The 27689-nt window shown below is 42.8% G+C and overlaps 1 protein-coding gene across 3 annotated transcripts in view; it reads left to right on the top strand.

Moving 5' to 3' along the window:
- The first annotated feature begins 482 nt into the window (after window positions 1-482).
- The window catches only part of mafa (MAF bZIP transcription factor a), a 61029-nt gene continuing 33822 nt past the window's right edge, over window positions 483-27689 (top strand). The window contains exons 1-3 of one of the 3 annotated variants that reach the window (XM_068760816.1): window positions 483-1533; window positions 8354-8418; window positions 10033-10049. In XM_068760816.1, coding sequence (XP_068616917.1) covers window positions 566-1533; window positions 8354-8381 — 996 coding nt within the window. In that variant the 5' untranslated portion in view covers window positions 483-565 and the 3' untranslated portion in view covers window positions 8382-8418; window positions 10033-10049. Of the gene's footprint in view, window positions 1534-8353; window positions 8505-10032; window positions 10050-27689 lie in introns of those variants that run through there. The other 2 variants (XM_068760808.1, XM_068760800.1) reach the window with 2 other exon arrangements.

Here is a 27689-nt window from a genome sequence, read left to right as displayed (position 1 = left end):
TTTTGACAGTTGCGAAAAGTTTTCTTTCTCCGGGCTACTCATATGTTAATTAGCTCTCGGAGTGTGCGACCCGATTGGCTCTTCGTCCGAGTCAATTTCCCATTTCCAGCCTGACGTCAGGGCAGCCACAATGCTCTTAAACTCATCTGCTGTACGTGATCCCTCTAAAAAAAGAAAGAAATCGCCGCACCAGTCAGCGGCTCCGAGCGTGCGTCTTTCCTCCCTCTCTCCGCTTGCGCAATGCATTCGTGAGGAAACCGTAAAGTGTTCAATGTTTGAAACACAAAACCGCCGAGTTTCACATGCCGAAAAGGGACTTCGCTCCTCGTGCGCGCGGCACTGGCGTGTCCGTGCAATAGATTCTGCAAAGAAAAACTACTCTTACGCGCCTGCAAGTCCGTGGCTGCGAAAAGGACGCTGAGAATCTCTTTTTTTTTTTTTTTTTTTTTTGCGCCCCAAGATTCGAGACAAACGTTTAAAAATCAAACTGGCTCACATTCTTCCCAACCAACACAGTTTGACAGCTGGGCTTCATCCCGTTTGGAGGACTGTCAGCAGCAAGAGGATGGCATCAGAGCTGGCAATGAGCAACTCCGACCTGCCCACCAGTCCCTTGGCCATGGAATATGTTAATGACTTCGATCTGATGAAGTTTGAAGTGAAAAAGGAGCCGGCGGAGCCCGATCGCAACATCAGCCAGTGCAGTCGCCTTATCGCCGGGGGATCCTTGTCTTCCACCCCGATGAGCACGCCGTGTAGCTCGGTGCCCCCTTCCCCGGGCTTCTCCACACCCAGTCCGGGTTCGGGGAGCGAGCAGAAGACGCACATAGAGGATTTCTACTGGATGTCCGGTTATCAGCAGCAGCTGAATCCAGAGGCGCTGGGCTTCAGCCCGGAAGACGCAGTCGAGGCACTGATCAACAGCAGTCACCAGCTCCAGTCGTTCGATGGCTACGCCAGGGGCCAGCAGTTCGCTGGCGCAGCCGGCACAGGGGGCCCCATGGCCGGGGAGGAGATGGGCTCCGCCGCGGCCGTGGTGTCGGCAGTCATCGCCGCGGCGGCCGCGCAGAACGGAGGGCAGCACCACCACCACCACCACCATCACCACAGCAGCAGCCACCACCAGGCGCCCGGCGTCCAGTCCAACGGCACTTCGGGGACAGTTCACCAACACATGCGCTTGGACGACCGGTTTTCAGACGACCAGCTGGTCGGCATGACGGTGCGGGAGCTCAACCGGCAGCTCCGCGGGGTCAGCAAGGAAGAAGTGATCCGGTTGAAACAGAAAAGGAGGACCCTAAAGAACCGAGGCTACGCGCAGTCCTGCCGGTACAAGCGGGTCCAGCAGCGGCACGTCTTGGAGGGAGAGAAGACGCAACTCGTCCAGCAGGTCGATCACCTCAAGCAGGAGATCTCTCGGCTGGTGCGGGAGCGGGACGCGTACAAAGAAAAGTATGAGAAGCTCATCAGCAGCGGCTTCAGAGAAAACGGATCGAGCAGCGACAACAACCCCTCATCTCCAGAGTTTTTCATGTGAGTCTCGACACTATCGTGAAAAAGAGAATATCAGATGAGGTGCTCACCCACGTTTACATTTTTTTTTCTTTTTTCTTTTTCATTTTGAAACTTTTATTTAGATTTGGCACAAATGCCTGCAAGGCCGACTTTTTTGTCAACTTTTTTTTCCCCTTCATTTTATGCTTTTCTACCCCTCCTCCCCGCAAGAAGTTTGATTAAGTCTGACTGTTTTTACATTTCTCATCCCCACTTTTAATTTTGGACAGGCATATTTTCCAAAGTATCATCTTCCATTTTTTTTAAAGTTCATCATACATAGCTATTTGTCAATATTTTTATTTTCCATCGCTGCGCATTAGATTTGCAGTGTTTGCGTAAAATCGGATTTTTGAAAGTTCATCCAACTTTATGCAGAATAAGAAGTGTGGATGCACGCACTTAAGGAGGGCTGTTCTTCTCTGAAGTTCAGCTTGTCCTCCTTCATCGTTTCACCTTTAGTTCAGTGTACATACCCCCGTCAAACCTGCATCCATCGACATTGTGCTTTTCCCCCCCACCTTTTCTTTTTTTTGTCTGCCACACTTGGAGCGTGGCGAGCCTGTCGTTTAAAGCCACCTCACTTTGTGCGTTTGCTTGTTTTTGTGTTGAGTAACAAAAGACTATATTCATTACAAACTTGTCATTGTTTTTAAGAACAAGTTATTGAACTGCCTTGCATGCTGGACATGTATGGTTTCTTTTTTTTTTTTTCTTAATGTGTTTGAAGATGTCCTTTTTGTCGGATGACTCCAGCATGACATTCATACATCATTTATGGCCTCCTCACTTTTTTGGGACAGCAACAAAAAAGTGACAAGACTCCCCCACCCATCTGTGCACAAGTGCATCTCGGCTGAGTTGAAGTGCACCACCACCGGCTGTCATTAGGCTGCAGCGAATGCGCTGTGCATTCCTGGTGGAAGTTGATCGGAGGGGATCCTGGTGTGATGGGGGGGGGGGGGCTGAAAAGACTTAACACTGTTAAGGAAATGGCCATTTCAGTTATGGAAGTTCAGTCTATTGCTTTAGCTCTATTGTTATTTAAATATTGTCTTTTTTTCCATCCTGCATTGGACAAACTTTGTGTAATTTAATACACATTTTTTTATAAAGCAAGTTTTAAAAGAGAACGTGCTCCAGGTTGAAACTTAAGTTAAGAGTATAAGTAACAAGAGTATAATTAGTGAGGAGACTATAGATGTTTTTAGGACATTGGTTTAAAGAAATTGGCTCGGTTCCAATGTGCAGCCTACATGGAGCAGTATTGTGCAGTGCATAAACAGCGCTTTTTGCAGCATGCTTTCAACAGGATTGTGAGAGCTGTCTGGTCTCCGCCACGCATTTCTTTATTTTATTTAAACAAAGAAAAATGAAAAGTGTGTCTTCTACGAACTGACGTATATTTTGGGCTGAAGTGCACTAAATAAAATCTCGCCTGTGATGCACGTGGAAGTCAAAGGAAAAGTTTGCATTCTCCACTTTTCAAGATGAAAAAGGTTTGCACGTCTGTTGCATCCCAATCGTTACGTTTTCATTCTTTATTGTCAGCTCAGAAGAGCGTGCTGTTTTGTCTTAAACGAACGTAATATGTGCAAAGCAATAACGATTATAATCAATGATGTCTGGACATTGTTAGATCGCCAGGGATTGAAACCCTACATGTAAAAAAATAAAAATAAGGGAGTAGCATTCGCCAATAAATCTTGAATATGTTAATTAACCATTAATCTTATATTTGGAATATATATATATATATATATATTTTGCTGTGCAAAATTATTTCACTCACTAACCATATGTGATGTTTCATGTTGGCTCGTTTTTTCCATTTCATACAATTAAATGATTTCATAAATAAATGTACGTAATCGTCTTCAATGTGTTTCTCACTGTTTTTGACTTGTCCACAGAGTTTAGGTTTTTATTTTTAATGATTTGTGATTGACACCTACTGAAAGATCAGCACATGATATTCTGCATTACATAATATGGAATACTATATTATATATTCAAGCACTGATTTTTATGAGCTTTCCTCCATCACTGATAGAATAACAAAAATCAGAAATATGAATTCATATCAGGTTATTTGCAAATATTCCCAAATTGTTAAAGAGAAAACTGGAATATACGGGGAATGTGTGAAAAGTTGCTGCGACACAAGTCCATTGTTACTCTGAAGGTGAGACCACAAGCAAAGATTAAGGCACATCGTTGCCAATGAAATATGCTTCTGCTCTCACAGGCTTACTTATCGGTCACATTTATCCCTTAAAAATTACTCTGAAGGAAAATCATTTTTTTACAATCATGTTTTCAAAAACATATCAAAGACTCAAATCGTATCTGCTGTTGTGTCATTGTTTTAACCCCATCCTAGTTTGATATCACCTACACTCCACTCATTAAGTGTGATGAGACATTTTCTTTACATATATACATGAACATCTAATGTTATTACACTCTGTTACTCCTATATCCTAAGGCGTGACCGTTCATTTGTATGTGTGTTACTTTAGTGTGTGTGTGTGTGCGTGGGCGGATGAGTTTGTGCATGTATGTCTGAACTTAAACGGGTATCGCTGTGTGTCTGTTTCATGGAATGACGGTGCAGATGACATCGCAAATGAACATTTCTTGTGGCGGTGCATGTTCTATATTCACATCCTCCTTTCACCCCTTTGCATGGCTTTTTTCTTCCTTCCCCTTCTGAGTAAGTGTAGTTTGAACACTGTGTTTTTTTGGACACTATGTGCTCACCGTCACCACTCTGTCATTCTTTGGCTTTCCTCGATTTTTGTCTTTGCTCCGTCCTGTTTGTCAGCGGGGCAGTCATGCAGGCATACTTCTAGGGAGGGGATGCAGTGAGGGCACGTCAGGCATGTGAGGGGGCGCCGGTAGAAGGTGCCAGCGTCAGTCAGCCGCTGCTGTGGTCAGGAGAGGCTCGGCGCTGCTCTGCCCTATCTTGCATTTCAGTTTGTGTCTCATTTGGACTCGTGCACTATAGCTGAAAAGACCACTTTAATGAAACACCAGAGGAGAAGCTTTTCTTCTAAGTTCTGGGACAAGGAATAGCTGTGTGGGCATCTAATTGAACAAAATGAACAAAATATTGGATGGCTGGAACAGGAAGACCGAGGTGCCAAAACACACTTAAAAGAAACACATAAGATTTTGACGACTGATTGAGTTTGGGTTTGTCCTTTTTGTTTTTGTAATGCAGCCACAGTTATAGAACAAAAGGTAACTTTCATAAACGTTAATTTCACACTCAGCACTGCATGTGTGTGTGTGTATATATACACACACACACACACACACACACACGTTGAATTTACAATGAAAAAGGCATCTTCCACACCATCTGCCAGCAATGATCTTCTACACAGCTCGTAAAAAATCCAGTTTTAACCCAACGCTTGTGTCCCACTCTGTTGTGTATGATTTCCTCTGAGGTGCTCGCTGCTGCTGTGGTGGCTGATTTGCCCAGAGTGAGGCAAGAGACTGAGACAATAGTCGAGCTTGGGCTGAATTAAATGATTTTGCTGATGATTAATAGTGGTGTGGGCCGCTGGCTCCTGCGATGTAGAGATGATAAATCGCGAGTGCAGCTCTGTGCAGCTGTGCCAGTGTTGGGTCTTACCATGCACACACCATGCAATTTACAGCCAAGCTTCTCTCCTTCTTCCTCAGTTTATCTAATTACATCTATTTGATGCGAGCAGCGGCTGTATTTTCATACCTCATATTACAACAATGTGCCGGCTAACTACAGGGAGGATAATTGTTCGCATTCCACTTTATGGAATTTTTTTAACTTGCCCTTTCAAAGAGAAATCTTTTTTTTTTGCTTCTTTGTTTTATTTTGGAACTTAGCTTGGTTTCTTTAAAAGCTGATGTGCATTTATTTGGTGGTTATTTTGATGTGTTTAGAGACACATGTAAAAAGTAATACTTTTGGTTTTCGGTTTAAGGCGGCCCTTTTTGACTTTTTTTTTTTATTGTATCCTTGTTGGGATAGTTATACCACTAATGCCCATGCACTAGAAAAGAAAACAAACCCACCATCCTACTTTTACAAACACAATTACACAGGCAAATAATGGCCCAACATAGATTGCTGTTGTTCCTTGCTTCCTCCGTATTCTGGCATTTATGGGCCGCTGAAACGTCAGTCTCTGAGCTAAATGACTTTTGCGTCACGGAGGTCTGATTTGCAAAAGCTGTTTGCTATCTGTGGCACCAGTGTGCAATGCCTGTGTAAGTCATAAATCTATAGCTTTTTCAATGATGCTGTTGATGCTATGCATTTTTGGCAGCGTGAGGAGGAATACAACAGTTGACAGACCCAAAAATTAGACTTGATGTGGATTCTAAATCCGTTCAGACATTGCCACAGGCAGGCCTGACGAGCCTCTGGTGTGTTACTGTTTGTGTGTGATTCTGCATTTTTTTTGTCTCCTGCTAGCCTGTGTGAGAGGTTGACAAGTGTCGTTGATACATGTGCTCAAGCAAGTGTGTGTTTGTCCATGCATGCGTGTTTGTGATTCTCGCTCGTCGACTTTTGGACAAGAGGATAAACAGAGGTCAAAAGTTAAGGCACACAAGGCTGCGCTCAAAGTCATTAAAGTAATCCCTGCCCTGGGGAGCTTATGCTCATTTCCTCTGCCCAGAACCCCTTGAATAGATGCACATGCACATCCACAGCACACAGTGAACCCAGGACTGATCGCTGCCATTTCTGTTTACCTACATCCTGCATTCATCCTTGTCCTCGAGAGTCACACTGTCATAGTATGCTCTTATTGTGGGAGTGTTCTAAATCTAATTATTTTAAGGGAAAATTGGCTTTCTATAATTTCTTTCAGTGTGTGTGTGTGTAAAAAGAAGAGGCAAGGTGATAAAACGATGAATGCGAGCTAGATCAAATGCACAGAAAAGGCCTTTATGTGTTTAATGATCCCAACCAGAATAAAGTCAATATAGTTCTATAATAATCCTAAATAAAATTTAGCCATTAAATTAGCACACGCCGGATGCCGTGGGGAAGCTTTCGGGGTGTACCCCGCCTCTTGCCCACAGCAAGCTGGGATGGGCTCCAGCGGCACCCATGACCCGGTAGGTGGAAAAGCGGCTGTAGAAGAAAATAGAAAAGGAAAATGGATATTCACAATGATGGGCATTGCCCAGTTATCTTCAGGTTATCACAATCAGTAGTCAAATATGTCTATATCTAGATCAATATATTGGATTAATATATATATACATTTTGTGGAAGAAAGTCACACCATGCTTTAATCGGACATGAAGCAGATATTTGTGGCGTCGTCACTGAGGTGTCCTTGAAAGACTGGGTGCAGGTGATGTTGGTATCGAGGTGGGCGGGGCTTGTCGGGGTAATATTCTATGTCTGTAAATGGACCGAAAAGAAGAGCCTGTAACTTCAATAAACACGTCACTATCTCTCAGCAGCCCCAGCACACGAAAGGTGCCACAGTTACAAAGTAAGTGTCATTGTGATGTTTCAAAATGCAAACACAGATTTCAAGTGTCTTCACCCAGATATCTGACAGAGTATTTGTTTCTATCCAAAATTTCTGTTGCCATTTTTAGTTAAAATGTGATTTTAATCAAATGTAGAGCTGGAAGAAGATTAATATCAGTGTGCAGCAACAATTATTTTAACCTGGAGAGATACAATTCATTGTGTTTCCCCTCCTCTGGATCTACAGTTTAATTAACTGCAAAAACCAGGTCGAGCACTGCAGCATACATGAAGAAATGAAGTCTGCCTTGCAATATAAGTGAGGTATTCTCATATATTTGTCACAGGTACCAAATACCTTGCTGTGATTTTGATCCAGTGCTTTATCATTTAGTAGTGCAAAGGTCAATTTGTGTCTGTTCAGCAAGCGCTGCTGACTTTTCTAAACTGCTGACATGTATTTAACATTTTCATTGAAATTAAATCATCTGTCACTTAAGAGAAAGTTGACACTTTGTGATTGTGTTTTAGGACATTCTGGTGAGCTGTAATCATGCTGCATCAATAACGCTTTTCTGCGTGGTCTATAATATCTGTATGTGGCCACGACTTGAAACCCAAATGATCTAAAATGTCCTTAAAGTGGCGTTTATAGACTAAGTTTTTCTACATCTGTCGTTTTCCACAACATTTAAAGGGGATACTACCTGGAATCACTGTGCAGAGAGCTTAAGCTAATGTCACTATTTTATTAAAACTAATTAGGGAATATGAAGAAAATAAAATCTCTTTCTACTGACACGGATCCTCGTATTCCAGCCTCCACGATTCTATTTGTCTGCAGAATTCATCCTCTCCCATTTAGAACAATTAACTATATATAATTTTGTGAAATGAGTACTAGGCCTTTTTTTCTTCTTCTTTTCTTGAATCTCTGACAGCCCAGTGTGTGTATATATTTTAGCTTAGTCTCTTTAAGTTACAGGGTTTTGATGCATGGGTTCTATCATTAGAATTTATTTGCATGCAAATAGTTTTTACATTTCTCTCTGCATCGAACGCTTACCGTGATACATGTTCTGTGTTTCCCCGTTACACAAGGTGAGAGTGGATTTTGCTCAAAATGGATCTACTTGTTTATTTGTGATTGTTTGTACCAGTATGCTTGTGTGTGTGTGTGTGTGTGTGTGTGTGACTTTGAGTTTATGTGACACACATGTCTGATGATACAGGAGTAAGCAGCGTGCGTATTTGCCCTGATTTTGATTTACATGTTCTTTCATTTCCCCCCCATCTTATCCTCTCCTTTAGGTCATCGAGAAAATTCCTTCATCTGTGATTTCAAGCCCCGCTCCTCGTCACCCTGGGATCTAGAGGTAGCAGCCCTTACTGTTTGATCCGTCTTTGCCTTTTCCATTTTCCTTTGCCCTGTTTATTTCACAAGAGCGAAATCCAATTTGCTAAACAGGTCTGATATAATGATCACTGCAGTAAAAATCTTGTCAAACCTAATTAATGCTGTTTATTTTGGTTCTGTGTTCCTATTGTATGCCCACGCCATGAAATTCATATTCATTATTCATTAATTTAAAACTCTAGTAGGCCTATTAAATAGAAAGTAGATACAATCGCCACATATATTATTGACTGTCCTATAACAAATTGCAGGTGGCTTTAAGGCTTCCATGATGAAGACATAATGCAGCATAGATTGTCAATTCATAGGGTAAAACGCACAGGCCTTCTTCATATTGACAGTATCTTTCCTAATCGCATTTCTATCTCCCCAGCACCATAACTTGCTTATTAAATGAAGACGAAAACACACAACACTGTTATGGTGTTTTCTGTCCTCCTGGATCAACATTCAAATGTAAATGACATGGTCACATTTTGTTTGAAAAAGGAGGAGAGAGAGAGAGGGTCCCGGACAGCCGAAGAGACGCAGAGTGAAGAATAATCTTCTAGTCGTGAAATCAATTCACTGAGACATACAGTATAGGAACCTGGGTGAATGTATACGACCCATCCGATTGTTCCTGTAATGTTTTCACTCATTGTTCCATCGTAACCATCCATGATGTGCTATGAAAGGATGAGAGAAGTTTTCCGTTCACATTCATGACTTCCCAGCACGGAGGGAAGCCGGATACATGTAAGTGTTTTTTCTGTGTTGGTGTGTTCATATATGTGCAGCCACTCTTATTTACTTGATTGTGTCTAAGTGGGTCATGGGATCAGTAGCTGGCCTTTCTCCAGCCCCACTTCACTTCAAGCAGGTATAGGACAAAAAGCCATCAAGGAAGACAAGGACAAATCATCTTTAGATGAAGTGTTTTAAGTGCTCTGATTCTCCTCCCACGTCATCACCGTGAATTAGGTGCCCTCTGCTCGCCGCTGAGAGGTGTGCAATATAAACAACACCAAGGGAACGGATGTTAAACGAATGAAAGTGGAAAACCATGAGGGGTGTCTATCTTTGTCAGCCTCGTAAATCTCAGCTCCCTCGCCACGCCGCCGCCGCGCCGACAAACTCCCAGCCGAGCTCGGAGAGACTGCGAGCACTGCGGTCTAGCTGATCCCTTTCTTAGCGGCTTCAACGGTGGTACAGGCAGAGTCATGTCTTTGTTTTATGCAAATCCATGCATATGCAGAGGGGTGGGGGGGGGGTGATGAGCAGTCTGGCCACGTAGCTCCAGGAGGACAGGCTGAGTGATGGAGAAGGAGAGCCATGCAGGTCTCTGTGTCCTTGCCTGGGGAAAGAGTGTCCTGACTCTGGACAGGACTGCCTCGACACCAGCGGGATACCGTGTCGCCGCAAACTGCACCCAACTCATGCAAGAGAGAAAGATTGTCAGGCCCACTGTGATGATGTTGAGTGGGCAATGAGATAAAGTGAGGCTTTAGGATGAGATTGCAAGTGTGTCTTACCTGCAAACGTGTGTGTGTGCGTCTGTGTGTGTGTGTGTGTGTGTGTGTGTGTAAGGAAGGCGGACACCTCTGGGGTTTTCCATGCAAAGAGATGCTTGAGTTCAGAGCCCAGCAGGGAACTGAAGGACTGAGAATACGCTGACAAAGATGAAACACCAGGTGTGTGCATATGTACTGTAAGTCTGTGAAAAAGGGAACTGGGTGCAAATATAGATTTTGGAAACCGGCTTGAGTGTATTTGTGTGTATTTGTGTGTGTGTGTGGGCGATCATAATAGAACAGGTAGGCAAAGCCACCAACCATGTGCGTGCTTGCACGGCAGGGTGCTTTGGGTGTAACATGCTGAAACGCTGTCACCCACATGCAGCATCTAATCATGACTACACCTTTCCCATCTTTACCAGTGCATCCCCTTTTGCCAGATTATTTGTAGAGTAACTAGCGTTTTTGTTTTCTAAATGTATTTGGTCCCCTGTCCTCTCTCAGCGGATGCATGCTAACAGTAACAGTTGGTCAGAGGCTCTCCTATCACAGAGCGCTCTATTCCTGGGTGCTAAGATGTAGGTCTCAGTCATCGAGGGCAGATGTAATCGATCCATATTGACCTGTCGTGGGGAAGAGAAAATTAATGAGATAGAGGAGGGGTGCAAAGGCCATAGAAAGAGCAGAGCAGCTCAGAAGTACAAAAACAAACCTCCTGCTCCATATGGGTCAAAAGTCAAAGGATGATTTATTCAAAACTTGATGTTATCCCTCCGCCTCTTCCTCCGTTCCACCTGCCTCTCGGAAAGGAGTGAGAAACTGGAGACTGCTCAGGAGGAGCTGACTATATTTAGCCTCGGTGACCGAAGACACGGTGGTGCAACTTTAAAGTTAAAAATACAGATATCCATGTACAGTGTGATGGTCACAGTTTGCGTCACCACAGGGCACCAAGCACAACATTGGGCGCTCGATCCGACTCAGATTATTTTAAAGAACTTGAAGCAGCTGCTGGTTCGCCGTGGTGCGAAGGAATCAAATTCAAGTGTGGAAGCATGAACATGAACTCGACTGTGAGCCAGTTCTAGATTTAGTCCAGCGTGTTTGGGTAAAGCGCCACTTTGCTAATTATTTTCCTGTGGTAGAGTTCTCAGCACGCCGCTCCTCTCTCGCTCTGAGCAGAGCGGCTCAGCAGTAAGTGCTTAGTCAGCCCTACTGGAGTGTGAGATACTGCCAGGCTTCTGTTGGATTGTCGGCGGGTTGCAGCAGGATGGGGCCGGGCCACCACAAGGGCAGAGGCTCGGCGAATAGGTCAGATCTACAGTCGCCCATCACTGAAAGGAACAGGAAATAAAATACCAGTATTGGGTACGAGAGCTCTGCATTGGTCTTCATCATCATTAATAATATCGTTGTCAGAGCTTTAGCTGAGGGCGAGAGAGTCCAGTGGTTTTGGATAATGATGATGTAAAAGTTTAGAATTTAGCAAAGGCATGGATTTAAATGCATAAACGTATCGTTTTATGTCTACACTGCTTTGCTCTCTGTGCCAATTCCTTGCACTTTGTGTCCTCCTTCTGTGTTTGTACTCCAAACCTTTCCTACTATATTTACCCCTTCTTTTGGACTGACATGCAGCTCCTCCCCTCCTGTTTTGTCCCGCTATCCTCCAAATGACTCTCCTCCTCACGAACCCCCCCCCCCCAGTCCTCATTCCCCTTCACTTCTGTTCCTAATACCACTTTCCCTCCACCCTGGCCTCACGCTGCACCTGCTACCCTCCCATTCTCTGCTCCCTTTCCAAACGTCACTTTTCCCCTCCCCTTCACTCCTCCACTCTTATTCTCCCCCTCGTTAGCTTGATGAATGGCTTCACTGCAGGGAAAGTGCTGATTTTCATCCCTCTGTCTGATTTCTGCTGGCTGTTATTAATTTCAAACACTCAGAGAAAAGCGAGCGAGTCAATAAATAAGGAAATGAACACACTTCATCCTGCCATGCAGCAGCTTTCAGAGTCATTCACCCAGGATGTGAATCCTCTGTCGGGGCCAGGGCTGCATTTATACTGATAGAGTTTAGCTCTGCTCTTGAATCACTTTTCCCTTTAAAAAAATAATAAAAGTTGTACATCACCGTTGCATCATATCAAACATTTCTAGGATGTTGTCAATGTCCTCCTTCAATCACACAAACAAAACCGGAGAGAGCACGAGACATGATGGCACAGACAAAAACAGCTCCAAGGAGACCCACAGTGTCCCTTCTCATCTTTCATATTTCACACCAATGCACCGTTTAAGAAATGTATACAGAGTGACAATGGGAAGAGAGATGGAGAAGATGCAGGGTGAATGCGGGGCTTTAAGAACCAGCAAGCTATCAGAGTTATTGCTGCACATTAAACGCTTCTGTCCATGCGGGATGGCTCGGGATCTAAGTGCATATAACTTGCATTCCAGGCTTAATGCATTGTGCTTGCCTATTAACATCAAACACAAGGACGCCTCTGAAACAACAGCTTCTTACTGTCGGGTGAGAATCATTGCAAGAGTTGTTAATTACTTTACTATTAATTGAACTGTGTAAAAATGGATGAATATAAAACCGAATCAGATGAATGGATGAACAGACACAGATAGCATTATGGTTCATACAACAAATTACCGTTCTAATCATATGCATGCATGTTTGAGAGACAGTAACACATCCTCGGTTGAGGGGGATATGTTTTGCAGGATAATTTTCTTCCCTTTTCTACGTGACAATTTATACAATATTTATTGTCCTGCTAATAAACACACAGATTTTATTAAGACGAAGCCCTTTAATTTTGCTGCTATTTCCTGACAGTATTTTATTGAACTCAATTTTGTAGGCTATTTAACCAAATCAGAGACAAAAACAAATATAATTCTGTAAACCTGTTAGAAATAAAATGTTATTTGCATATGATAGACAAAAGAAGGAAGGCGTGCTTTAGTGTGAAGGTAACATCTTCCTGTTTGACCTTCATATTTGATTCCAAGAGCATTTCCACAGTGTGAAAATATTAGTTTTTTGTATACTTTTCTATCTCTTGTGAAATACCTTGTGTCCAGTTACAATGAAAAATTAAACACTGATAGCAGGTGAAGCACTGTAACTGTCCCATTGAGTTTCTGTCATTCCTCATTTTGCCTATAAATAAATAAAATATTCTGACAGCTGAATGTCAGAGGAGGAGGAGGAAGGAGAGGAGAGGAGAGGAGAGGAGAGGAGAGGAGAGGAGAGAAGGAGGAGAGGAGAGGAGACTGTATTAGTCGTAGCTGCAGGGGTAGTGGAGCCTGTATGTCTGCTTCATGGCTCTGCGAGCGCAGACATAACTATTGTGTTTACAAGGCTGGGTTGCTCTTACTGTTAAATTATTGGGGTTTGGCGGGGGGGGGGGGGGGGGGGGGTTAATAGAGGGAGCAGAGAGGCAAGGGGTGGGGGACGTAAATATTTGTCCCTCTCTGTCATTGTTCGGGCTAACCACGCTGTGGAATGCTCTATGCTCATGTTATAATGACAGAGTTCGGGTCGTGCTTTGGATTGCATGACCTCAGAAACCTGACAGTGGAGCGATTCCTCCACGTCTGACGTCACGTTGGAAGAACATTTGTGATGAGCGGCTCACGGATGAAGGGATGCTGCATGTTCACTTTGAAAACTGAAATATCTTCACTTGTTTTTGTTTCAGAGTATATTTATTATTACGAGGCAGTTTTTCTGCGAAAGTCTTTCATTTATTTCATTTATTTATTTATTGAATGCCAATAAACCAAACTGTTTTATTTTGTTATTTTACACATTTATCCAAATTTTTTAGCCATATTACTTCAAGAAAAGAATTTAAAAGCTGTTTGATCCACAGTTTGACAAAACTGCTCAGTTAGAGTAAACATTTCTCATATCAAGCATTTTTCTTTTCCTATTTAGCACTTCAGATATGAGGAACAGAAGAGTGCATCATTTGATCAAAAGGCATTTAATAAAAAAAGACAGTTTTTTGTTGTTTCTTATAAGGTTTTTTTGTTCAGCTCTATCACATTTGTCATCTTGCCAAAGCTCTTACACATTTATTATTGGCTGAGATTAATGACTTTGTAGCAAACCAATCTTATTTGACATGGTGATACATGCACATTGATCTTAGTCAGGACTATGCATTTCAAGCACAATGCAATGTTTAATAATTGTGTCTAAAATATGTATAATGAGGGCAGATAACCTTGTTTTAACATGATTGAAGTAACAAAACAAGTCAGAGTCGTCACACTTTTCTAGAGCTTGATGTCTTTTTTATTTTTATTTTAATAGCTCTTGTGGAAAAATTCACACGATAACTCTGAAGTGTAACGCAGACCAAGCTGTGAAATCTATCGGTCAACTTGCTGTCGTCTTTTTGTCGACTTCAAAGGATTCACAGTCCCTGGGAAAGAATGTTGTGGCATTCACAAACACAAAAATCAAGAGACACCCACAACAAGGGATTCCTCACTCTTTTTCACATTTGCACCCCCCCCCCCCCCCTCTACCGGACATAGACAACATCCTGCCTGCTTCTTTCCAGTGCTCTTAGGTTTTTCATCCTCTCTGTGACACGGCCATTAAAGCAGAGCAATGAGTTCAAGGCTGATAGTCTCTGGTTGCGAGGAGCGGAGAGCCGTGTAGGATGACATTATCGGAAATTGCTGCATGTAGATAAAAAAAAAAAAGACACAAACAGAAAGAGAATACTATGGTTCATTTATCTCAGTATAAACTTCTGTCTGCTTGAATAACACTAATGACCCCCAAACCATAATAAGACGCCTGCATATACGTGGACATTAGCCATGACCGAAAGGAAGATTCTGCAGATTGAAAATCTCTGTCGCAAAAAAAATATATACTACCATTAGTCTTCTTCTGGATCCTTAAACCATTATGTCAGGATTTCAAGTAAATGCACTCTTTCTATAATAACCAGTAACGCACAACTACCAGTGGAGAGAGAGAGCGAGAGAGAGCTGAGAGTGATGGAGAGGGACAAAGCGTTCCCTCCTTTCCCAGCAGCTGAAGTGGAATAGTTGTGTTGATGGGTTGTGACAGCTGAGGGAAGGAGGGAACAAGAGGGAATATCAATCCAAAATCACCAAGAAACAGAGAGGAGGGGAGAGTAATTGAGGATGAACCGCCTGTCTGTTTCTATTGTCTTTCTCACTTTTGGGGCTGCATGCAGAATCTCATGTGTCTCCCTGACAACCGAGACCTATGCTCTGGGTAAGAAATTTTTATTGAAGCGATTATTCTATTAACTCTCTGGTCACTACATTATCAAAATGATTGAGCCAGTAATATTAATTCCACTCTGCCCGGCCCAGATCCCTTGGTCAAAATTAAACATTCGTCAAACGCGTACGCGTTAGCAGAATTAGATGCGGGCGGGATGAGCGCATCCACGCTCATTTCCGTCCCCCCCCGTCTCTTGATAGTAGCCCTAATAGACCCCACTCCCAGTGGCATACTGCTGTTCACCTACTATGGCTTTAATGAGTTGTCTCTGCTGTTCTGTGTGTGTGTGTGTGTCAGTATGAGCGTGTCTGTGTGCGCCTGAGAAAGAAAGATGTTAGCGATCCTTGTGGCCCTGTTTATCTCCACCCTTGCATTGGAGACGAGGGAGGTCAGCGGTAGGGCTGCTTGTAGCCATCTCCATTCCCACGGCTGCTGTCTCACAGGCACAGTGGTCGCAGGAGGATGAAAAGACGGTAGATTTGTTTTTTTCCATTCCCCTTTACACTCGCCAGAGCAGGAAGATCGGACAGGGGATGAGCAAAGCCCGGCCTATTCAAAGCATCTTTAAGGCCGACGCTGGAGGTGCCTGACCCGCACGCCCTGGTTCATGGAGCGCAAATGCTCACAAGACGAGTGCGCCCATGAATGTACTCAGCTGGGATGTCTTGGTTCAAAGCTTGGTCATACATTGACCCCCCCCCCCCCCAGACCCTCTGTGTGTTAACACACACTGGCAAACACAAGAGAAGAATTGACTGATATAAGCGCTCACTCTCTTACCAGCAGTCTCAGATGGGAGGCTGACAGTTAGCGCTTGAATAAAAATATATTTTGGGGGAATCTTGATGGAGGCTGAGGCGAAGCCAGTCAGGAGGGAGGGAGGGAGGGAGGCGTAAAGGAGTCAGGGATCGGGAGACAGAGAGATAAACACATTGATGCCAGCAAAGATAAATAGGGGATACAATTCAAAGGGTTGCTGCTCTCACTACCAGTTAAAATTGTTTTGGTATAATTTGAAGAAAGCTTGAGCTGTCTTATCAGTCAGACGTCTCCTCCTCTTTCCCATTTCTCTCCCACTTAACCGCCTCCTCTTTCACCTCCTCGTCCACATCCAGAATGCATGAGAGATCCTCGTGACTGGAAACACACTGTCACAATGTGCACTGATCGCTGCTACCATACGGTCACCTCCTCTCAACTCAACGCCTTTCACCTGTGTCTCTTTACTCTGGTACGCACACACGCACACACACACACACACACACACACTGACAGAGAATTAGCGGCTGCATTTGATTTTTAGTAATAGTTAATGTCTTAGCTGTTTCAAACAATGCATTTGGGGAAATGCAATGACTCTGTGAATGTTTTTTTTTTATACTAAGAAAAAAATCGAAACATTTACATTTTGGATTTGTATTATATTTGGTTTCATAAAACAAAATCTGGAAGAGGTCCTTAAAAATTGAGGTTCCTAATTTGAACTATGTAAAGAGAGCGAGTGAGAGAGAGATGCAAAGATGCAGTTACAGACAAGTTGTATGGGATTGTTGGGTGATGGTGCAGTCTTTCAGGTAACCTGGTTTCAGAGGGCTGAGCAAGGTGAACTGGTGCACTATTGGTCTCCACATGCGTAACCAAACTGTCCTATGATCGAGAGGTTGGTGGTTTGATTCCCGGTTCAGGCACATGTGTACACTGTCGTTGTGTCCTTAGGCAAGACACTTCACCCACATTGCCTGGGCGCACGCGGCGACCAGCAGCAGACTACAGTTAGACTGTAACTGCTCTAAACCGAATTGCCCTCCGAGGGACAAAATCAATAGTTGGTATTAGTATACGCACCGTGTACAAGCAGCATGTGTGCATCTGTGAAGAAAATGACACAAGGATTTAAAACACAAAAATCACACAGGAGGAAAGGTTTTTGTGGATGTGAAGAGCTTTATTAAGCCTGCCCAGAACAAGGCAGCAAGGTGGCAGCATGTCTGCGTCATTTGGGAGGTTGTCCCGGACACGCAAGGGCAACGTTCCAATGAACAGGAGGTGGTTGCGGTGACATAAGTAGGGCACAATGCCCTCGATGTACACAACAGTGTCACGACAGCTACATAAGGAGGGGTCAAGGGCATGCACAAACGCACGTGCACAGACATTTTATTTCCTATTTTCCCTATTGTTCTTTAAAGTGAACGTGTGACTCAGAGAGGAGATACAGTGCAGCGCCCGGTGTGTCTGGTTCCATCCATTTGGCAGCATCCTGCACACACACTGGGAGTGCCGTAAATAGTCAGAATGTGTCGCGCATATCTGCTGTGTTTGGACCTATTTTAGAGTTGACACAGGAAACAGGGCCATTCTGACAGCCACCCTGCCAGCCGGTACTACACACAGCAGTCCCAGAACCTTCTGTTGCAAGCACACACACACACACACACACACACACACCAATTCAGGAAAGCAGGCATACACAGACAGAGCAGATTTTTCCATGTTAACAACCAAGTGCTTCATCCAGCTCATAGACTTCCACGAATCATTTAATTTCCTTTTTAAGTCAACACGCTGTCTCTTTGTCTCGCTGTTCTATTCCAGCTTTCCACAAACTCTGACTGCAGAGACCTTAAACAAAAGCCCCCCCGCTGTGTGACTTGGTAAAGGCCCCTGTTCTTCAGATTCTGCCTTTCGCGTTGCACTTTTCAAACCGTGCAGAGCATAGAGAATCGAGCTGCTTTGCTGCCTTACATTTCTCTGCATAATAAGCTAAATGATAACTGTGGCGGAGGGAAGCTCAATTACCCAAGACAAAGGTTTCTGCATTACACGAGGCAGCTGGAGACCTGCTACGGTGTGCAGAATTAATTTAGAGCTAATCCAGAATATAATTTATTTATTTATTTACTTTTCCTGCTATGGTTTTTGTTCATGCGCCCATCAGTATTTCTTTTTCCTTTTCTTAAATTTCATTTGTACAAGAGGGCGATGGAATTTAAGGAAGCATTTTTGTAATTTAATATTTTTTGACACGGGGGGTTGAGTGTTTACCTAAATGAAGCTGCATCCATGTGATGTGACCGCGTTAGCTCATTTAGAGGCCATTAGCATACAGACTTGAATGACTTTTCAAAGGCTGCAGCAGAGTCACGCTCAGCAGCCTCTCACATTCGAGGTGCAAGATAAATTCTGCAGGCTGCTCCTGCTTTCCTACGTAATTATATGCTTTTACAGCCTGCCTAACAGTCGGAAATTATCTCCCGGAAATGAAGTTCAATTAATTGTGGCACTTTGTGGGCGTGCGTGTGTGCAGAAACACTGTCGTGACACTTCACAGGAGAATTGGCTCCTGTTGAAATATTTAATGAATTAAATAGCGAGGTGGAACATTTTTGTATGATAGTGACATGCAATGCTTATTCTTTTCATGCACGCACAAGTACAGTTCAGTTTCATTTCAATCAGCCACTCAAAGAACATTGAGGATGCGTCACATTTCAGCGTGACGTCACTGGTTTGTGTCACGTCCATCTTTCTCTCTCCATGCTTCATGTCACTTTTCTTACTGTCATTTACTAACGAGACTTAAAGGTTGAAGGACAAAATATGTGTTAAAAACTGGGAGTATTTCATTCTTTAGATGCTTTGCATTATTTTCAAATAAAACATATTTGGTGTTTATTTCCTGTATATGTTATAACTTCATTCATTTGATGTTCATGCGCATTAACCCAATTTGCAATCGATCCGCACCCACTCAGCTTTCTCTTGATATAAAATGCAGTTCATGTAACTAAAAAAAGAAAACAGGTAGCCAATATTTAAAACAGTGCTTGAAACAAGTTCCTGAAACTTGCTCATTTTAAGCATCACATTCTGCAGGTTTGTAGCGTGTGTGTGTGTGTGTGTGTGTGCGCACATTTACGCTCACTTCCACCTGTATTTTTATTTCTTTACTTTTATAACATACATCCACATTACCTGAGGTCATTCTTCTCTGCTTTGTTACACATGAAAACATGCTGGTCAGTGTGTGTGTCTGTGTGTGTGTCTTGCTGTGCTAGATCCGACGAGAGGCCCATTCGGCTCAGCAGAACGGCACATAAATGGCACCAGAGTGGTGTGAGTGTCAGATGGAACGTGTGCTTGGCAGACAGTGGCTACGCTATTAGCAAGCACTAACAGTTTTATTATTAGAAAATAAACGGTGCGCTGCAAAACTCTGAATGTTATTAGCACCTCACCATCTGGGTCTGACAGCTGTGTTCAGCCACCATCATGGCTGAACCGCTAACGGCTATATCTGAAATCGCCACGTTTCTCTACAGTTTCGCAGTCATTCCCAGCGTGTCTGTCCGTGGCTCTTCCTTCCTTCCTTTCTCTTTCGTTTCTCTATCTGTTTCTTGTCCTTGCATGTTTTCTCGCAAACACAAAGACATGCACAAGCACAGACAAGCATGGCCTGTATTTAACACAGCGTCTTGTATCATTTATAAAAAACACACCGACAGAAATCCAGTGCTGCATCCTCCTCAATATATATATTTTATTATTAGTTGTTGTTTTTTTAAATTTGAGATGCAACAGACAAAAAGAACAAGGTATTTTTCAAGGGTGGAAACAAAAAGCTCATAAATTATCAGAAAAGAAAGACTCATAAGCGTAGTGCTTGCGTGCACGCAACGTCATACATGTTAACATGTTAACTTATGCACTATGTTGCCTTTAATGCATGTGCAAGAGAGCATCTGCACAGATGTGTGTGTTTTTCCTCCCTAATCACACATCTTTTCAGGGCTTTATTTAAACAGATAACCTGCTACTCAAAGACAGCAGCATTACCAGAACCTCTTAACTTATTTTCTTGCCTTCAAGATTTTCACAAAAAAGAAAAGAAAAGAAAACATTGAAGGGAGACACCTCCACCTCTTATTGCAGACACTGCAGAAAAAGACAACCCTGCAAACTAAAACAGGCCAAAACTAAGGGTACATCGCCCATGCTAATCTACATGTATACCTACCTTCCTTATAGTTAGGGATGTCGATACCAAGTAGCGTGAAGGACTCTGGGTGGCATATGAATCTATTTCACATATGGATGCACAGGGGCAGTGTAAAGCGAGAGGATATAGAGCAGGGAAAAAGTGCACTTTCAATTTCACACACTCTGTCCACCTTTATGGCAGCTAAATCTCTATGTCTCTTTGAACTTTCTTTAAACATTTTACTTTATATTTATTTTCTTTGTGATTTAGTTTTCATCACTTTTGGCCGTGTTGCCTCAGATGACAGGATCACGGCATGGTGAACTATCATTTATTATGAAACTGTTCCAAATCTAATCACAAAGAGCCAAATAGGAAATACCATTTATTGATTTAACTCAATTATAAAGTACAAATACAAAAGCTTATATATGAAAGAATAATGTTTTCTTCAATACACAAATTACAGCCTCTGTTCATTATTTGAAAGTGATTTCTTTTGAAATCTTCAGCAGTTGTGAATTATTATGTTCAGGTTACAACTCTTAAACTATGAGTCACATGAACAAAATATAATATACCATCATTTTCATGAAATGTACATTTTTTGTACAAATCAGGTGAAAAATTAACAATACTATTCATTCCATTCATCGTCATCATAAAGATGTGCCACACTCTTCTGGCTACTTTTAAATTGTGTGCCATTTATTCAGAGTCTATAAAGAGATCAAAGAGGAGAAATAAATTATAGAAAGTGAAATATTCCCCTGCAATGTTGGAAAAAAAGAGCCAAATGTTTAGGTCAGGATATCCCTGCAGCAACATAAAACAATTATTATGAACCTGACAAATTTCACACGTATTTCATCTGTACAGTACAGCTCCACTAACTTGAATAATGCTGTGCTACTTAGCCAGATTTATTAATATTGTGATTAACCATTCATAATTATTTCAGACCCTTCTGAGAACAAACAGTGAGAGCAGTGTGTGCAAAAGAAGTCCATGTCAGTGAGCGTATGAATGAGAATCCATATGTGTAAAAGTAAATGCATTTCAGTATAATCAGAGTGATTTGACTGTTTAAGAATTAGTCTGAGATTTAGGATCTTCAAATCTACTCCGAGGAGTCTTTCTTCAATAATTTCTCACAGGAATAAACAGACCTGTCAGGATTTCAATATTAAAACCTTATAAATCCTGTACTAAACCATTTAATTCAAACCAAATCATCATAGAAGAGCAGTTTTATGAAACTTTGCTCTCAAAATAATGAAATAGTTGAACATGAAATGCACACGTTCAGTTCCGTCTAAAGCATTCTCTTATTTGCTGGGATAGCATATGCTCTGATGCCTGTTTAGGTTCTGTTGGACTGGACTCATGACTGTAGAAGGACTTCTTGAGACATCAAGATTTTTTTGTCGGAGGATCGATGTTGTTGGAAAAACCCAACTTGGAACTGGAGAGCAAACAGTCTCAGAAAACGTACATAATGTAATTGCATGATGTAATCATTATTAATGTACAGTCTGAGGTAATCAGTAGGAACACATTATATCTCCAAAATGCGGACAATGCGGGACAGGTGTGTGTGCATGTGTGTGCGTGTGTGTGTGTGTGTGTGTGTTGTGTCGATGTCTTGGCTATAATAGAAAAGATGATAAAAGATGATAATCAGAGGACCAGAGGATGGATGATGAAGAATCTGAAGCTACACCTACTTGTGTATCGATTGGCTGGAGGAGGCAATCAAGTGAATGGCCTACAACTCACTTTATGGATTTGAAGATGTCAATGAGACAAGTGGAGTGGCCGTCTCGAGCTTTGTAGAAGTCTGTCTTGGTGTTCTTTCTGTGAGCTTGACTAAACTCAACAAATACCTAAATAAACAACAACACGTCCAAATTAATTTTACAGAGACACCTTTTCAATGGGCACAATTCACCTCATGGGTGCCAGGGTTAGATCAGTAACGCACATACAAAAAAAAATATTTTCATATATTAATGGTGGATACAAAACCAACAGTCTTTTCAATGTTCTGTCACGCTCACAGTCCCATGTTTCAAACACCAGGAAGATAGAGTACATGAGAGCAAACCTTGCAATGTAAATAAACTCAAAATGTTTAATGACATTGCATTTAATGAATTTTGAATAATTGTGTGACTGGACATCTGAATTCAAAAAGGCAGCAATTTATACATATGTCACTGTAAAAATAAGAAAACATACATGATGTCACTGATCGTGACTTGGGCCCATCACCAAGGCGGCTGAGTTCGAGTATGATTCTTCTGGAGAACAAGGAAGCAGATAAATTATATCTAAAGTGTGGGAATATTTTTTATCTAGAAGCAATATGATTCTCTGTAAACTGGACGAGGGAAAAGTGATGTGAAATGGAAACGCTACAGTGCTTTGTCAAGACAGCATAAAGACTTCACAGTACCTGAAAGCCCCACGTAGAACACTTCTGATAGCAGTGGTCACATATTCATTTTAGTTTTTAAATGTTTGTTGAACAGCAGTCATTTTTTTGCACTGCTGCTGCTCCCTAGGAGCGTATTTTAAACCGAGAATCCAACATTTCTATTTATTGTAAGCTCAGCAAGCTGGAAATATCGACTAAAAATATATTCATCCTCACAGCAGGATGCATCAGGATCTCATTTTATATATTGCATGTAGCTTTAACGGAGCATGCCTATAATGGCTTGAGCTGTATTTACAATCTCTTAACTGTTTCAGTTCTTTCTTATTTTCTTTTTTGTTGACTCCATACTTCAGCAGGACATAAATGGTGACGTTTTAAATCCGGCGTGTCCTCGCCTACGTCCTCAGCTAGTCTTAGCCTGCTGCAGCTCTTTGCCTGAATGTCACTTTTGCTGCTGGATGCTGGATATAATGTTACTAACATTAGCTCAAGGAAGCTGCAGCCGGCAGCCAAGCAAACAGCCCATTCTAAAGTGGGACGTTTAGAACAGGCACCGTGCTCGCGCTAAATTAATACCACATCTACAACATACGAAAAGAAAAAAATTATTAAGTGATGATTTAGTACAGAAGTGGATATTTTAAATGTTCGGCTCCCAAACTATGAGACTACAAGGACACGTGAGGAAAGACAACCGATGAGAGGTTTCTGTCAGGGTGCTGGCTGGGAGCCAGATCCTAATGTGGACTGTGAAGTGTTAGAGTTTGACAACACTGAATGCTTTTTGCCTGACAGACAGCTTACTGCGCTGTTTCTGAGGCCAGATCAAATCCAGAACCCCTTCTGCTTCCATGTATTGTTTTTCTTTTCTTTTTTATGGTGTTTGAGTTTTTCCTCTTCTCTTCACCCACAGGTCATAATCACGGCTGACTATTACAAGTCCTACAAGGCGGTTCACCTCCCTGGTTTTTTTTTCTCCACAGAGTCATCCTCCATTTTTTTTCCCTTCAGCTATCCCATTTCCCAGTGATACCCAACCGGAGGTTCAACATATCTAAGGTTCTAGATTTTAGAGAGGATGCTTGAGAAATTGTGAATGATTCAGGACATCCTTATATTTCTGACGTACAGCAATACACAAATAGTTGAAAAACAAATTGATCCCGAGTAGATATTTTAGCCACTTATGACAGATTGAATTGACGGGAAATGCATTTGTTTTCCGCGAGACTTGAGTCAATTGACTGTAATACACAATCAGACACCCAAAAATCCAAGTTTTGGCCGGCTGCAGTAAAGACACCTCGGCTGGATGAAAAGACACCTTTATAATAGCGATTCCTCCTTCTGAAGGAGGAATATTGCCTTATCTCACCCGTTGTTCCCGTGGTGCAAACTCAATACAATAGCACGTTTTCACACTTGAAATTAGTTGCCTGCTCCTTTTGTGTTTTGTCAGTGCAATATGCCAAATGTATTTAGGTTTTTGAAGAGAATACATTTAATAGATCATACCTGGGGGGGGGGGGGTTGCATGTCTACTGACTACTGCATTACGAAAATGTTATTACATAAATGGACCATGCAAGACAAAGACTTTGATATTATCATAATTAAAAGTGAGCAGCACCATCTGGTGAGGGAGAGGAGCCGCACAAAAACAATCAAATTGAAAGCCTTTCGGTCAACAGAAAAACATGAAATACTCATATTTCAGCTGGAGGAAACTGACAAAGTCTACAAACTACACTTTTCTATAACCTTCTTATAACCCTCTTCTCTCCTCATTGTATGTGAGCGCATGCCTGGTCAGTACCCTGGGCCCGCTCAGGGTCTACAGTATGCTCCAGGAATAGTCCAGTCACGTGTCCGCTGTGTGGGATCTGTTCCCCTGGCAGGAAGCAGTTATATGGTTACAGTTATTTTTGTTGTTTGTCTGGGGATAGTTTTTACTGTGCTCCAGAGGATCAATAATTGTCATAAAAAGACTGCGTCATCCGGTGCCCTCTCTGAACAGGACAGCGAGGTGGTGTGTGTGTGTGTAGTTTAAAAAGGTGTGTGTGTGCGTGCGCGGATGCATACCCAAAAGAGATTTTGTCAGTGTTTTAGATGCAAGAGCATGTAAGGATGAGGGGACGTTTGGGTGCTGTTTGCACAGGAGACATGAAATGAACATTTACCTATGCATGCACGGCATAGCCGATTTTGCATGTTTTTGTAAGATGCCGGTGGTTTATTATAAGGAAAACGTTCTTTATTATCTGTGATGTGAATAAGTCGGAGACAAATGGAGAGTTTGATACAAGATGCTTCACACAATGTTATGCTGCATTTATGTCCAGGCTGTCCCCTGCTCTATTTCCATGCACCTCATTTCCGGCTCTGTCGCGCATCATCCTCTTTGACTTGCCGCATCTGTATTGCCCTCCTGTTTGCCCTCTCTGTCTGGAAGGCCACACCACATCCCCATCTATAGCATGTCCGTCTAGTATCTGTGTCTCTGATATAGCTTGTCTACTGTATATGTGCCACAACAGCCCTGAAGCTGCAGTTAGCCCTGGGGACTCAGAGAGGAGGTCCTATAACAGTGCAGGCAACGGAAGCTGGCTCCTAGCTAATTGGTTCCTGTGTTAACGGCGCACAGAGACAGTGTCAGAGTCAGCACTTTACCTCACTCTTCCCACATTCCCCTCTCCTTTACCCTCTCTGCAACCCTCCCTCTCCGCCAACCATGGATGCCGCAGGTTTGACACAGCTTCAGGACACACACTTAAGCTAAGATGTATACTGCTGGATATTTGCAAGTGTTGAGAGATTATTTGGGCAGTACGGTTGGCAGTGACAATTTGACAAAAAAAAAAAAAAGCCAATTTAAGAGTGTTGTGGAAATGAAAATAAAAATTACATATTTTATTTTCCCAAGAATATGTTCAATACTGTTCCTCACTTACTGTCTATTCTTTGACGCGTCATTCTATCGATGGTCGAGCAGATGAAGGTCACCACGTAAAGGGTTTGTTCCCTAAACGAAACCAGCTCCTCAAAATATGAATCCTCTTCAACTCATGTCCCCAAAACGAAGGTGGACTCTATGGTTGGTAATCACAGCGCTCTCTCTCTCTCTCTCTCTCTCTCTCCTGTGAGTGTATCCCAATGAGTCCGACAGCAAGCATTTTCGTGCTCTGATCACAGAGTGTTTTCATTTTTGGATTTTTTCAGCCATAGATTGGTGCTGTGTGTTTATATCTTCTTATGAACAGGTCTTGTGTTTCTATCTCAGGGTAAATACTGAACGTCTGCAGTGTATTTCATGTTGGAGACGGTTGCGTGTGATTTTTGAGGCAGTCTGCCTTCATCCTTTGATGTGATGCATTACTTCTGTTCTGCAGGTGCTGCGTTCCGAGCTAGTTAGTGAAAGATGAGGCAACGATAGGTAGCTCTCATGCTCCGTGTAAGGTAGGCGACTTAACCATGACTATCCTAACAGAAGCAATACCCACATCTCGACGCGGAAGTCATTATTGGCTACCACTTTGAGTTACTGACCTGCTGATGTGGCGCGGCATGTAAACAGAGTATGTGCTGGCACAGGTGGGATTTTGTAGAAAACACTTTGAGGATTTGAATCATCTTTCCATGGCCATTTTATTTTGAGGCAGCCTTTTCACACAGGGCGAGGACTGCGGATTTGCCATCTATCATCTTCAATTAAATCCCTCTAGACTCGAGAGAGGGTTTTCTTTGTAGCTGGTCCGGACTGGAAAAACGGCTTCTCTTAATGAAAATTAGTTGTGAACATAATTTTTCATCGATAGCACTGAAATTGTGACTTCTCACATTTAGCAGCTCCTACAACACAACTTCTGTGACGGGCCAGTGTCTCCCAGCCCACTCTAGCATCTTGCTGAGGCCTCCCTCCAGCCTGGAGACTCCAGCGCTGACCTCCTCCATCGGGGTGGCGGCCCAGACTCGGCTCCGCCCTCTCAGCCCCATTGCATTAAACATTGATGGAGCTGTAAGAGAAGGCTGGAGCCTGTCTCCTACTGTGGTCTGGCCCTTAGCCTATAGCGAGTCCCTGGCTGCAACCCGTCTACTTTCAATTTGTCGAGCTCGTTTCTCTTTGCTCCACTCTCATAGTTACACGAATCACAGCCAAACGAAGCTGTCAGCATCAAGTGCTGCTCGGCATAAGGAGACACATCTCGAGAAATGGTAGCGACGAGAGTCTGCTGATGCCTGTGGCCAGCTGCACAGCAGTGAGACGTGGCTTCCTGGAAATGATTGTGTGTGTGTGTGTGTGTGTGTATTTGATTCCTGTATTTGTATCTCTGTCTGTGTGCGGTGCATTTATGTTATGCATTATGACTCTTACCACAGAGCATGGCTATATGAAAGGAAGTGGTTGGAGACACAAGACGGCAGTACTTTCCTTCATTTATCAGTGTGTGTGTGGCCTTGTAATCGTGTTCCAACACTACATAAAAAAATCGAAGCATGATTTGATCGCCTTGTTATATTTCCTGAATATGTAAAAAATAAATAAAGAAATGTGAGAAATGAGACCCTTATATTGACATGTTGATTGTGTATGGTGATCAGCAGAGAAGCTCATAATGACAACTCCAAACACTTACCAGGATTTATTTTGCCTCCACCTGACAGCACCTGCTCCAGGAGATCTGCCCCATGGCCAACAAGTGGTGGAGTTTAGCAGCAGAGCAGACCTGATACCAAGTCCTGTTGAGACTTTGAATGCATTTGTAGAGTGTGATGGGAGCCGGGTACGGCCATTCGATTGTGAGAGAATGAGTGAGAATGTCGTAATCTGGCATTTGTGGGAATCAATGTCTGGCGTGTGAAGAGGCCTGATCCATGGAGGGTGTTTGAGGATGTTTTACACAAACTGTGCGGGATCATGTCTGATTATGTGACCATTGGGGACTAGAAAGTTTTTGGGCATGCTTGTGTTGTGTGCTGGCATATACTGGTGTGTGGCGTCCCGAGGAAGTCTGCTG

The sequence above is a fragment of the Brachionichthys hirsutus genome, chromosome 1 (genome assembly GCF_040956055.1).
Source record: "Brachionichthys hirsutus isolate HB-005 chromosome 1, CSIRO-AGI_Bhir_v1, whole genome shotgun sequence".
In the NCBI taxonomy this organism is placed as follows: Eukaryota; Metazoa; Chordata; class Actinopteri; order Lophiiformes; family Brachionichthyidae; genus Brachionichthys; species Brachionichthys hirsutus.
Note: the sequence above shows the minus strand (reverse complement) of the source record. Positions and strands in the feature narration are given on the sequence as shown.